Genomic DNA, 14,833 nt, shown 5'->3' on the forward strand with positions numbered 1-14,833 from the left:
ACCAGCCCAGCCTACTGGGCTACAGCATAGACCTGGGAGGCACCTGCAGTAAGAGCAGTGAAGACACACACACACATCCTAACTCTCTCTATGTTGACTGGCAAGCAGAACACACACACAATTCTGTAACATACATGCACACAAAAAACTTGCCCGCGCACTTAGGTCAGGGCGCTCCCTCATAACTGGTCCACAACAATATGTCAGACAGTCCTCTGTCAACAAGCGCAGAAGTTAGACTTGCTTTTAGTCCGAAAGACTAAGTGTGTATATTTCTGCTGTATCTCAAGGATCATCATTGTATTAAGAGCCACCCTGCTATTTTCAAGCTGTTTTCTTTCCACGTCTTTCACAGAAACCGTGTGCATGCTCAATGTTCCAGGCAGCACCTCACTCTGAATACACTCTCATTGATGTTACAGTCAAAGAATTAGAATGGGTTCATGTTCTATTTCTGATGCACACACAGTACTGCCTGCCACATTTTTCTACAACGCCCTCTCCCCAGATGGAGATATGTTTTTGGGAGTGTGTGTGTGTGTGTTGTGTGTGGGCCTGTGGTAGAGGGACCCCTGCTGAGGAGCGTCCCTACACAGATGACAGTGTGTGTGTCTGCGTCTGAGAAAACAGGAGGGAGGAATTATCACCACCTATCTTTCTCACTCACTCTCCCTCCTTCTTTCTCGCTCTTCTCTCCTCTGCAGTGGAAAGCCAGGAGGCTTAGGAGGCTCTTTGCCACACTCCTGTGGTAATCTCAGGCGTGTCAGCGGTAGCACCGCTTACCCATCTCTAGGATTACGGGTGTTGAAACAAAGGCATATGTAATTACCGTCGAGCCAACACTGGAATCTAGTAGGCAGCGGCTAAATGCATCGGGGTGTGAGTGTGTGTGTGTGTGTGTGTGTGTGTGTGTGTGTGTGTGTGTGTGTGAGACAAAAAGCAAGAACAAAGTCCTCTGTTCCCTAATTACATTTTCTTAATGGTGACTCTCATTTGTGTTGACGCATAATAGCCTTATGATGAGACTCGCCAGACATGTAGGCTGACACAAAATGGGCAAGGTTTGCTACAGATATATCTACCGTTCTTTCTTCGATTGTACTTTTCACTATTTCTATGGTGTAAGAAACTCTGAAGTTAAAGGAAACGCTAATGGGTATAGTTCATCTTCTCAAATGTCAAGATTAAAAGCCATAGGATATGATTTCAGTATGGAAGTACAGCATTTCAATTAGTGCCTATTTTCTTTTAGAAGACCTGTGTGCATGGAGTTGAATGCCTCAACTTGAGCTAGGGTGGCCAGCACTGCCTACGGATGTCATGGCACCTCGAGTAGTATTCATGGCTAAGGTGAACCTGTTACAGTGGGCCTAAGTGGAATAGGGCACCGGAAAGGGATACTACTACCCCTAAGGAGGATGAAGGGACCTCCTGTCTGTGTGCATCCAGCAACGAGAACCATTCCGCTTTCTTCCAGAGCGGTGTCGGGACCTGCTTTTTCTGGGCCTTAACGTGTTCTGTAAGTGCCCATCCTGTTGGGTTCTCTCTCATTGCAGAAGGTTTCGCTAAAATGTCACACTTGACTGGGAATAAGGTTGACATGCCAGCAGCCATTAATGCCCAGAGAGAGAACGAGAGATGGAGAGCGAGACCTAGGGAGAGGAAGACGGACAGAGGGAGAAACTGAGGAAGAGAAGAGGCCACCCGGTCAGGGCAGTGGAGACATGAGCCCCTCTGATATGGTGTAAGGGGATTACAGATATTCCTGGCTTCTTGTCATAGAAATTAGTGTCAGTTCTCACAGCGATCAAAGCCCTCCCCTCGTCGCCGGGGAGAAGAACTAAAGGATAAAGAGAAAGGACTTTGTGTTGTCAGAGCTTCTCCGGAGGTGCAGTCATCTCAGGTGTTGTGGTGGATGTCTCTGGAAACGCAAAGGCATGAATAAATAATGTTTAGCACAATAACTAACGTACAGAGAGATTCCTAGCCCGTGGCGTTCCACTATGTCTCACCAGTGCCTCATTTATTTTTTTTCTCCGTCACTCTTCTTCCTTGATTGAAATGGCATTCGGTCTTAATGGTCTTCTCGTCTGTCACTCTTCTCCCAATGGCCATCGATCCTGGCTGTCAGGATGGTGATAATGTCATAATGTGGGTTTCAGCTATGCGAACCCTGTGCAGCACCTTTCTCCTGAGGGTGAATGAGTAGCTTGTGTCTGACCCTAGTCACACAGGGAGAGCGACAGAACCCCACCACTTCCCTCCATAACTAAAGCCCCCTCTCATTCACGAACATCGTCTCTCTCCCCCGAAGCCATATAGATGTAATGTCATTTCATTTAATTTGTCACATGCTTCTAAGACAACAAGTGTAGACTAAAAGTGAAATGCTTACTTATAGGTCATTTTCCAACAATGCAGAGTTGAATACAAGATACAAAATGTAATAAAACATATAGTGACACAAGGAAGGCCACCCAGCCTTCCCTGAATTAGGGTTTGGCTTTACTTTATTTATATTTTTTGCACCTCTGTCGGCTGGAGAGACGGTGAACCTCTGTCTCGGGCGAGGCAGAATAGAGCCCCATTGAAAGGAAAATGCAAATGGCCAGTAGTTAGCGGAGGCCTCAACTGAAGCGCCATTCTGCTGCCCCTGGTAAAGTGGCCCTCTGTGCTGTGCCACCCACAGACACGCAGTCATCTCTGTCTCGATTCAGGGCACAGCTGATTGAGAAGGTGGGAGGGTCTGAGTTTTTTTTTTTTCTAGGCAGTGATGGGGGCTGGGGGGGAGGCATGCCAATACAGCAGCAGGCAGCCACAGTGTTGCCTTAAAGGTACATGTTTTTCCTTCCTCACGAAGGCCTCGTCGAGGACAGCAGTGTCATTCTGTTTCTGGTAATGTAGCACAATGCTTAAGCAACAACAGTATAGTAGTAGTCTTGCTTGCCCCAAAACTCACAGCAGCTGTGGGAAGAGGCTAACTAGGCTAGCTTATTATTGAGATTCTTGAGGGAAACAACTTTGGCTCCATTTGACTACCCCAATATGACGACAAGGGAAAAGAGCCATGAATTCGATCACAACATGCAAAAACCCAATTTCTCAGTGTTAAAGACTTTGGATTCACATTTATTTTAACCAGGTAAGTTGACTGGGAACACATTTTCATTTACAGCAATGACCTGGGGAATAGTTACAGGGGAGAGGAGGGGGACGAATGAGCCAATTGTAAGCTGGTGATGATTAGGTGACCGTGATGGTATGAGGGACAGCTTGGGAATTTAGCCAGGACACCGGGGTTAACACCCCTACTCTTACGATAAGTGCCATGGGATCTTTAGTGACCACAGAGAGTCAGGACACCCGTTTAATGTCCCATCCGAAAGACAGCACCCTACACAGGGCAGCGTCCCCAATCACTGCCCTGTGACATTGGGATATTTCTTTTGACCTGAGGAAAGAGTGCCTCCTTACTGGCACTCCAACACCACTTCCAGCAGCATCTCGTCTCCCATCTAGGGACCGACCAGGACCAACCCTGCTTAGCTTCAGAGGCAAGCTAGCAGTGGGATGCAAGGTGGTATGCATGGGCATTTATTAGGTGTAATTAGTTAGCCTCCAAGGGGACACGCCTAAATGGGTTAAGTGAGCATAATCCTAATCTGTTCATGAAATAACAGGCGTTCATCTCTGTCCCCCTGGGATTATTCTGGCAATCATTTGGGTGAGGTTTTTTTCTCGCCTGAGAAGCCTCGTTTCACTGCCAAAAATAAAATTAAACCATGTAGTGTTCAGCAAAATAATAACACAATGTCAAATACAGGTAGCCTAGTCCAATCACGTTAACCGTTACACTCTCGCGGGAATTCCTTCTGCTAGCATCAGTAATTCTACATTTGTTGTTAGCCCAGCTAGCATGGACACTGACAGTTGTGAATCTGATGCAACCGAAGAGCTACTGCCCCCTTACCCAGGAAAGCACCGAACAACAGACAGGGACGTCGGACCATCGAAGAGGCGCAAATAGGATGATTTGTGGTTCACTCAGCCACAGTGTGTTATAGACATTGTGTTATGTGCAAAAGTACTATCTCACAACTCGATGAAATGTTCACTCTTGCGCAGACATTTAGAAACAGAACATGCCAATTTGAAAAATAAGCCACGGGAGTTTTTTGAGCGAGAATTAAGACGACTTTCGAGTAGTAAGACATGTATAAAAGCAACGGATACCATTAATAAGAAGGGGCTAGAAGTGCCTTATATGGTGAGCTACCGAGTGGCTAGGACAGGTAAGCCCCATACTATTGTGGAGGACTTAATTCTTCCTGCTGCCGTGGATATGGCTGGAACAATGCTGGGGGAAAAGGCCAAAAAACTATACAGACTATGTCTTCATAAAACACTGTTTCACGACGCATCAGTGACATGGCAGGAGATGTTTTGAAACCATTACTGCTTCACATACAAGCCAGGGAATTCTATGCGTTACAGCTGGACGAGTCAACAGACGTGGCGGGCCTGGCACAGCTCCTGGTATATGTCCGTTACGTTTATGGGAGGTCAATTAAGGAAGACATCCTCTTCTGGAAACCAGGACAACGGGAGAGGAGATTTTTAAAGTACTGGACAGCTTTGTGACATCAAATGGACTTTCGGTGGTTAAGATGTGCTGGTACCTGTACTGATGGTGCAAAAGCCATGACATGGAGACACAGTGGAGTGGTAATGAGCATGCAAGCAGTTGCTCCCGACGCCACTTGGGTACACTGCAGCATCCACCGAGAAGCTCTTGCTGCCAAGGGAATGCCTGACAGCTTAAAATATGTTTTGGACACTACAGTGAAAATGGTTAACTTTGTTAAAGCAAGGCCCCTGAACTCTCGTGTATTTTCTGCACTATGCAATGATATGGGCCGCAACCATGTAACGCTTTTACAACATACATGAGTGCGCTGGTTATCAAGGGGCAAAGTATTGACGTGTTTTTTTGAATTGAGAGACTAGCTTAAAGTTTTCTTTACTGACCATCATTTTCACTTGTCTGACTGCTTGCATGATGAGTTTCTCACACGACTGGCCTATCTGGGTGATGTTTTTTCTCGCCTGAATGATCTGCATCTAGGATTACAGGGACTCTCCTCAACTATATTCAATGTGCAGGACAAAATTGAGGCTATGATTAAGAAGTTGGAGCTCTTCTCTGTCTGCACTAACAAGGACAACACACAGGTCTTTCAAGGAGGCTTCTCAGGCGAGTCAAAAAACCTCACCCAAATAAAGCATTTAGTAGTATTATACTCCCTGCCTCATTGTCATCGCTTTTCAAACCCCTAAGAGACAATTATCTTCTTAAACCTCTTATATTATTAGGCCTGGTATCACAAATTAGCTAGATGCATAGATCCTTGACTTTGTGCTGACATTTTGAAACAGACCCAGCTAGCAGAAGGGATCCACTGTGTCATTACATCTGAACGATGTAGCGTCTGAAACGGGCTTATTTAACAGGGTAATCATGTGCCTCAGGTTTGAAAAGCCTCTTTTCATAAATGCGTGCTCTGAGGCGATGGTGAGGATGAATAGATTCTTGCTCCGTGTGTGGGTGGTTAAGACAACTGGGCCTCTCTTAACCCCCCCCCCCCCCGGCAAGATAACATCTGACTCAAGCTCTAATGACGGTCTCTCGCTCAGTGTTTCATCATCTGAGACAGGAAGCTTTTTAGCACTGTCATTGTTACATGAGGAATGCTCCGTAGCACTCTCCGGCAGCTCTGCTCCTGGAGCCAGCCAGAAACGCTCCTCTATCTGCAGAGTCAGTGGCTCGACTCCCTCTGAACAGACCGACCCTGCTTGCGTCATCTCACGAGTACCTACTGCATAAGTGTTCTAGCCAGCATCACTGTGACTTCGAGAGCCGGTGGGCTCGAAGTTAATTACGTACGTGACTGAAAAGGACACTGTGATTATCATTTAATAACGCTTATTACAATTTACACCGCTCCTTCAATGCTAATAAGCAGAAGTGCCCCCTACATTTGATACGTTCCTAATGTGTCAAATGAAATGCTCTACCAAAGTGTGTTTTATGGCTGCTTAACTCCTCCCTCAAATGGCGAGTAACGATGCTCAAAACTGGCACCAAATGCATTGAATCAATCATGACACTGGCAGCAAAATGTCACGAAGAAAGCATTGTTGTAATGTGGCTTGTTTCTAACCATGATTTTCAGAGTTTTTCCTGACCACAGAAAATAGGCTATAACTAGGTTCTGGGGTTTGGTCCAGGTGGTCACGGCCCTACTCATGCGATAGTGCTTTGACCCCTGACAATCTAATGCCCTTCAGGCCATCCTCACAGTAACAGGGAAGGCATCCAAAGCTCAGCCTCAGCAGCACCGCATCCCCCATCACTCTTCCCCTCCCAGCAGTCGCCATGGAGTCGGTCTGCCCAGAGCGGCGTCAGTGAGAGAGGCTTTGATTGGTTTTCACACCTCTCAGGCTCTTAGCTACGAGGCGCAGCGATAACATTACTCTTTGGCTGTGGATGGAGTAAAGCGGAGGAGGGATATCGATAGCACTATTATGCGCCAGTGGAGAAACTGAGCGGGAGTACAGTACAGCACTGGCACAAACTAGCTGTAGAAACTGAAGGGGGTGTAGAGTGCAGCCCTGTGGCACCCCATCTGACTGGCGACTTGACTTTCCCCACACTTAACCAAGACCTCTGTGCCCCTCCACTAGGGAAAATGGTGATCATATCCTGAAATATAGGAGTTCTTTGAAGGATGGTGCATGATTGCATTCCTTTTATATCAGGCCTATTTTTTTTATCCACCGAATCAAAAAACAACAACTCTGTATTAGTCTCATGATGATAGATAACTAACAGTGTTTGTTGTTAACAGTGTAGCCTACTTTGCCCCAGGCTTGTCTTAGAGATGATTGTATGATGGGTTTAGTACTTAATCATATTATATCTAGCTACAGCTAGTTTCTTACATAAATAAGGCATACCTTCACACATATAGCTTTGTTGGGCTCAGCTCAACTTCATATCCCAAATCACATCTGTGTGAATGCCAGCTCTCAGTTTGATGCTCCCACTGGTGCTTTTTTTTTATCACAGTGGGGTAAAAAACAGACACTTTCCATCAGGTTTCTAATTTTGTATCGGGCTGACAACACCCGGCTGACCAGCGTGATTACACGTTATTTGCTCTGCGAACTCCCCGGTGTCTGATAACCCCTCCTTGATTAAAGGTCTGCTCACGTTCGTGACCAGAACAATAAGCCAGATTTTGAAACGGGGGAACCGTAAAGCGTGGTTCAGATTTACAACCACCCTTATAGAATTGATGTTGGCATGTGATGTGAAGAAAAATATTTGGTCATCAAAAATACGGTCCACTTCATCTTCTCGGACATGTTGCCTTGGCTAAAAGCAGAGGCATCATGTTCCCATTATTTTAGAAGGGGCACGAAAGTATGCGAGGATGGAGGGGGGTGGTATTCCTTTCGGGAAGTAGGATAATTTAGAATTTTTCAAACATCTGAAACAGATTTTTGACGCATTCTAGAGCCATAATCATTATGCCTAATTCTATGTAAAAAAAAAAATATGTATATTTTTCTGTATAGGTTATGTAAGCATACCTGTTGAGCTGTCTGTATCCTTGTGACTGGTGGTTATTTAGAAACTACAATTTGGGTAAAAGATTAAAAGGAATGTTTGTCTTATTCTGTACATTTAGTAGTTGCTTGCATTTCTAAGGTCTAGCAACCTTTCCAGCAGACATGCCAGCTAAGATTGTTAGAGTAGCTTTTCTAACTTGATTGATAGCCTGAAATGGCTTGCTAGCTAGTTATGAAGTTGGGAGATTGGGGAACATATCTAGCTAGCTAAAGCCAACTTCATAAAATTGCTTGGTGGCTAGTATTACAACAGAACATTTGTGTTTTATTTACAAAGGAATGAATGGACAAATGCTGTGTGTGTGTGTGTCACTCTACACCCTACACCCTTTCTCTTTCTCCATTGAGTGTCTAGCATCCTGCCAAGGCATCCTTTTACTCCATGCACCTTGGAAGTAACCACTTACAGTACTAGGGAAAATGGGTGTGGGGGGGGGGGGGGGGGGGGGGGGGGGGGGGGGGGGGGGGGGGGGGGGGGTGTAACTCTTTGCCTTGTCCAGTCAGTGTGGGCACCTTCCTCAAAATACCGCTGATAGATATTTGTATAAAAAATTATGAAACAATGTGTGCTTAAATTAAGTTTAGCAATTAAAACAGGACAAATCTGAGGGAGCACGTGCCAATCTGCAGTAGTAAAGACAGCTCTAGGTCAGAGCTAGCTAGGCAGTGTGTGCATGGAGAGTGGCTGGCTGTATGCTGGTTTGTCAGTGGACTGGTAGGGAGGTTGTCCTATTTCAGCATGAACCCATGACTGGGGAGCTGGTGCTCAGCTAATTAGGTCACTGCTCTCCCCTTACTGCCTGGTGGTGTGGAGGTGAGGCATTTCAACAGCAGAAGATACTTCAGATTTATACATCCAGGGAAATATCTGGTGCCTTGTTCTATCTTTGGCGTCATTATCTTGCTAACACACGTTGAAGCCAAAGCTACACATTGTAAGGTTTTAAAGATCCTTTATTGAAGCAGCTAGCTAGCTAGCTAGCTAACGAGCGCAAACCTCTGAGCTAGCTACACGCGCAGCCCCGTCTGGTTGCTGAGGCCAATACACACAACTCCCACAATGTTCGATATTAGGATCCCCATTAGCCGCTGCAAAAGCATCAGCTGTGAATATCAATGTTGCCCCTCAGTATTCAATGTATTGAAGTCTGTCTGCATATGCCTAACCTCTGACCTGTCTTTAGGGTTTATTCATAATCTCGGTCTTTAACAAGGTCTTTCTTTAACTTGTGTTAATGTATTTGTTATTGTATTTTTTTCAGGGCCGATGCACGCGAGAGAACTGCAAATACCTCCACCCCCCGGCCCACCTCAAGACTCAGCTGGAGATCAACGGCCGCAACAACCTCATACAACAGAAGACGGCAGCAGCCATGTTGGCTCAACAGATGCCTTTCATGTTCCCTGGCACGACCATGCAGCCTACCATGGTGAGTAATGGACTACTTGTTTATGTCTCTACCTCTCTCACCTCTTTAACATTTCTGTCCCTCTCTGTCTCCCCTCTTCACCCCCCACCTCACCCCCTATTCCTCGGTAGCAGTCGTTTCCTATTAACCAGGGCCTGGGCTCCAGCCCGGGTCTGAGCTATGCTCCCTACCTGACCCACATGACCCACAGCATGGGCATGATGCCCACCGAGATGCTCCAGCCCAGCACCCAGAGTATCATCGTTCCCGGCAGCCCTCCCTGCTCCATGCAGAGCTCCTCCTCCAACCAGAAGCTGCTACGCACGGACAAGCTGGAGGTACACCACCACTAACCAATAACAATACTAGATGTCCTAGTATATTAGAAGTTAGGAGACATCACTAACTAACCAATAACAATACCAGGAGTTAGGAGAGCCGGCCTCTGGGCAGTCACGATACAAGGAATCAAGAGAATGATTATCTCACGACATCATCCTTACATCCTTACCCACCTAGGTTGAGGTAGAAGTTATACCTTTTAACACAGATCTTATTTTTACCTAGTCCTAACCTCACCCATCAGAGAGAACATTTTATATTTTACATACTCCCTTTCCACACACCTTGACGTTGAAAGAATAGAGGACTTTAGGAACTTGAGCGCTGGCCAACAGAATTCTAGACCTCACCGTTGTTTAAATCTACTTAAGATAGATGAGGTTATTTCAATGGGGGGGGGGGGGGGGTTTGTTTATACAACAACTAAGCACCCAGGCCATTGTGTCGTAATGAAAACAAAGAATAGCCTTGGAAGGATGGCAAGCAAAGACAGGCCTCGGAGTGTAGGTGTATTGTGTGTTTATCTCAAAGTGCCGTCACTTAGCAACAGAGCCATGTGGTTGCTAATGAGAGACCGTGTTCCACTGAGGAATGGGGACACTCCCCACGCTAAGTGAGACTGTTTACCTCCTTCTGCGCGTGTTTGTAGAGGGGCTGTGTGTGTTCTTTGTGTGTCTTTGCGTGTGTGTGGATTTGAGTGTGTGTTTGCGTGTACATGTGCGTGCGTGTTCTCCCCACACTTAGTGAGTGTGCGGTGTTGTTTTACATCCCAGGCTGTGAGTGAAGCCCCCTGTGATTGACTACGCCCAGGCTCTGAATAGATAAACACATCAATCTGTTCATTATTCAGTCTATAGTTATAAACCCAATGATAAGCTGTTGTTATGTTATTGGCATGTGTATTATATTGTATGATATATTAAACCAATATTTGTGTGTGTCTGTCTGTGTGTGTGTCTGTTTGTCCGTGTGCACCCCACCCTCCTTCCCAGGTGTGCCGGGAGTTCCAGCGGGGCAACTGCGCGCGTGGCGAGACGGACTGCCGCTTCGCTCACCCCAGCGACAGCCCTATGATTGACACCAGCGACAACACGGTGACCGTGTGCATGGACTACATCAAGTCACGCTGCTCCCGGGAGAAGTGCAAGTACTTCCACCCGCCGGCCCACCTGCAGGCCAAGATCAAGGCTGCGCAGCACCAGGCCAACCAGACAGCCGTGGCCGCACAAGCCGCCGCCATGGTGAGACCCCCCCCCCCCCCCCCCCCTCACAGCCTGTAGTGTAGAGTAGTGAGCACCTCACAGCACACACACTAGAGTAGGGTGGCAAAAAATCTGCTAACTTTTCCAAATTCCCTGGTTTTGCCTGAAATCCTGGTTGAAATATTCCTGAAATCAGGAGGGAATCCTTGAATCGTAATTTCTGGAAAACCTGGGACTTTTGGGAAAATTGCAAGACTTTTGTAGCCCCAGCAATGTCAGACAGCACACCTGACAAAGGGCCAGATCAAGAAATATAATTTCTAATGTTTATAATATGTAATCAACTATAGACAATTAGTTTGGTAAAGTACACAAACTTAAATCTTGAAAATTCTACTTTACACATCTACAAAAGAACACAAGTACATAAAATGTGGAGCACTGCTTTATTTTTCCATACAGTTGATATACCATCTTCCTAGTATACAATTATGGACACTTTTATACAATTCACGGAAATGTGACCACTCAACCCACACTCAGGTCATTGTATAGGCTCTATAGTTATCAGGCTTTAGAGAAGGTAAAGTGAATGTATAACACGACCACAACAGTCTATGCTTGCGTCCCAAATGGTACCCTATTCCCTATATAGTGCACTAATTTTGACCAGGGCCCATCCCAAATGGTTTATATTCCCTATATACTGCACTACTTTTGACCAGAGCCCTCTGTTCAAAAGTAGTGCACTATAAGGGATTAGAGTGTCATTTGGGACATAGTCTTTCCCATAGTATAGCTTCAGGCTAGGAGCTTTTTTTCCCACCCTTGATCATCCATACAAAGACGATGCCCACCCTCCTCTCAATGATAAGTGTAGAGCTCTGCAGATTAGTACAAATTGAATCAAGAGAGATGGATGAGAATGCGAGGCCATTGGTCCACTCCCTCATTATTGGACCCTCCCCCTTCACTAAGGCAGGCAGAGAGGCAGGCAGGAGCAGGTTTTGGCAATAGGAGTTTCACTTGGCTGTGACCCTCCCTCTCACTCGTGTCCCTCTCACCTCTCACTACTTCGTGTCCACATTGGTCCGAGTCAGTGGCTGTTGAATGGGTGAACTTGGCTCTGTCTTGCCCGCTGTCACTCACACTGTGCTGTCACTGCTCTCGCGCTGCTGTCTGATTCCATGGCATCGTCCAGCATGCTTTTCGTCTCATCAGCTTGCTCGTCCATCGCTGCTAGCTCTAAAAACACAACCACACCTCCACTGATACTGGGTGAAAAGATGACCCGAGCACAGTTATGGTTGAAAAGAAAAAGGACCTAAACAATAGGAAAACACACGTCATCCAGTGCTGAAGCCATGATTATGAGTTTGACAGCTCGCGCTCTGTTTCCTTAAGCTGGCGTGACCTGAGATAAAATATATTGGGGCGACAGGGCTTATGGTTTACCGGAGGACAGAGAGCTTTTTAGTCAGCTCTATGGGAGCATTTCCCCCACTGCAATTATCTCAATAAATGTATCATGTACTATAAAGCCATTACAATGTATTGACACAAGGTACAGTAAGTTACATTCTGTTTTAGTTTTTTACAAAGGAGAACTTATGTATATTTATCATTTCTATGACAGGATAGGAGCAGGAGCAAAAACCGAATCCCTGCCGAAGGGGGAAGCATATGGTTCCAGAAGCGAGAGGATTAACCTCTCGACCAGACTCTTGTCCTAAGTTAGATACAGTTACAGGCACTGAAAAGTTGTACCATAGTACAGTTTGTTGTGACAAACTATCAAAAGGAGTCAGAGTGCCATGTTGCTCATGCATTGTGTAATTTTCTAGTGCCCGGAGCTGTACCAACAATACATGTATCATGAGCGTACATTCCCCAACGATTTGGTCATCTGGAAATATGCCCCAGACAGAACCAAGTTTATAGTACATAAGATTATAAACAACAGGTCGAGGTGGTTGAGTTTTACGCTATGCAGTTACACTGAGGTGTCATTTGATTTCATTTTGCTCCATTTTGTCTTCATAGCCTGTCGTGTCCCAAGTTGAATGCTGCCATCTTTGCTCCCCCCCCCCCCCCCCCCCTTAATTAAAACAGAACATTTCTACCCCCTCCTCCGTTTGCTTCCATTAACCATAACATTTCAGTCTGAATCTAACACCGAATCTGAGGTGTATTCATTTGGAATGATGGTAACACTTTATAAAATACCTAATACCTTTTATAAAAGGTACCGTAATGTAAAGTGTTAACGAAAAATCACAGTTTTATCCTACACGTAAAGGAAAGGCTTGTGCATGGTCTCGTTATCATAAGTGCCTTGGTTGTCCCATCGATGTTTGCTGTTTCCTTTGTGCAATGTCATCGATTTGGTTTCATTCAGAAGGCTTGCAAACAAACGCCATTTTTTAAATCTTCTTTAAATGTTATTGCATTGAGCAAATATCTATTTTTCTTTTACTGTAGAAACCAAGAGGAATGTAGAATAAACAGAGCTCCACATTCTGTGATGACTTTCCTAATAACAGATATTGTTACAATTCACATTTTGACTTTCACCTCTCCAAAGTTGCCCATTAACCACACACTAACAAGTTACACATTTGGGTTCACTCATGTATTAGTGCAGTTATGGAAAGAAAAATAATAGTTTTGCTTTTACCACCTAAATCTGAATTTTTCTACCCCGTGACTGAAATGGATGTGACCGACCAGCTGCCAAAACATTGTCCTTTCTACCATTGTCTGCCATAGGGCATCTTCTATCAAACCATTGGTCATAATGGCCTCCATAAAATGTGCATTGGTTCCAAATTGCACTGCTTTTATTGTAAAAGCGAATAATTCCAATCGACAAGACATGTGGTCCTTCATTGTCCAATCAACAATACTTTTGATTCTCCATTGTCCATTGAGCTGAAAACTCTCACTTGCTGAGAACATCTAGTCCCTAGTAGCCCATTCCCTTAGCCCCTTATCTTGTTTTTGTTTTCCCAGATCTAAAAGGACTGGATAGGTTGAAGCGACGGTGATGGTTCCATCCTAGCCCTCTAATATGTTTGCTTTCACCTATCCAGTCCTTTCAGCTCTATGAACACAATTGTAAGGGCTAGAGCAAAGACTCAGGTTTTTCGGTGAAAAATGTATGTTGCGCTCACATCCTATTCTGTCATGGTGGCCAGTCACACCAAAGCACCAAAAACAGAGCCAACAATATTCCATATAGCAGATAGTGTGTTTACAGAAGAGGCCGAATCCTACCTTTTTAGATCTGCGAACATAACTCAAACTTTCACGTAAATCACGATGTCAAAGGGAGGTTTGTGAAAAATATTGACTTATGCGCACAGATCTCAAGTTAGGATTTGGCCCAACTGAATGTCGATTGTGTTTATATCAATAATACCCCCCAAGATATTTTGATACATTGATTGATTAGATAGCAGATTTACTTGTAAAGAAGTAGCTAGCTTTACAGAACTAATCCAAATAATTTGTTTACTTCATCAAGTACATTTGTAAATCTTTGTATTTCTTAAACTTTTTAACCAAAGGTATAGTTGATGCTTTTTTTGCTTTCGTACTAATTCAGAACTTTAGCGATACGTTTCTTTAAACAAACAAACAATTTTTTGTTTATGTGCATGCCTATTGTTTTGTACGTGGTATACTGCATTCAGATTATTTTGTTTTGTTTTTCCTTCTCACCTATCCACAATGCAATGCTGTCCCCCATGACGCACCTCTGCTTGCTGTTACCTGTATGTTAATACGCTTGACTCCCATTGGCCCACTGCCATCATGTGCTCGCTGCCTGCTATTTAAAGACTCAGTCGACTGCCAAAGCAATGAAGCGACCCCTCGAGGCAACTGTAGAACTGGTACTTTGACCTTTCACCTTTTGCTTTGCATGTAGCTTCTTTAATGTACTGTAGCAACTCACAATAATTTTAATTTGGCTTTTTGCTGTTTTAAATGCCCAAGTATTTGTATTATGCAATTAATATCCACCAATATGATTTGTGTAGTTATTCTTTTAGTATGCTTTACATTGATTGATCGTATAACAACAATGAGAATGTTAATTCCCAAGTATCAATTTGTTTGTTACTGTACTGTAAATCATTGTTTTATAATTGCCTTGCTAGATATCGTGTGTAGTTCCTTCAT

The 14,833-nt window shown here is 44.7% G+C and overlaps 1 protein-coding gene across 12 annotated transcripts in view; it reads left to right on the forward strand.

The window, feature by feature from the left end:
• Positions 1-14,833, forward strand: part of LOC110527576 (muscleblind-like protein 2a) — a 70,959-nt gene that overhangs the window by 41,970 nt on the left and 14,156 nt on the right. For 6 of the 12 annotated variants that reach the window (XM_021608947.2, XM_021608945.2, XM_021608946.2 and 3 more), the window contains exons 3-6: positions 8,958-9,125; positions 9,236-9,442; positions 10,439-10,687; positions 14,491-14,544. In XM_021608947.2, the coding sequence (XP_021464622.2) occupies positions 8,958-9,125; positions 9,236-9,442; positions 10,439-10,687; positions 14,491-14,544 (678 nt within the window). The remainder of the gene's footprint in view (positions 1-8,957; positions 9,126-9,235; positions 9,443-10,438; positions 10,688-14,490; positions 14,545-14,833) is intronic. The other 6 variants (XM_036983074.1, XM_036983077.1, XM_036983078.1 and 3 more) reach the window with 3 other exon arrangements.

Source organism: Oncorhynchus mykiss, chromosome 7 (assembly GCF_013265735.2).
Source record: "Oncorhynchus mykiss isolate Arlee chromosome 7, USDA_OmykA_1.1, whole genome shotgun sequence".
In the NCBI taxonomy this organism is placed as follows: Eukaryota; Metazoa; Chordata; class Actinopteri; order Salmoniformes; family Salmonidae; genus Oncorhynchus; species Oncorhynchus mykiss.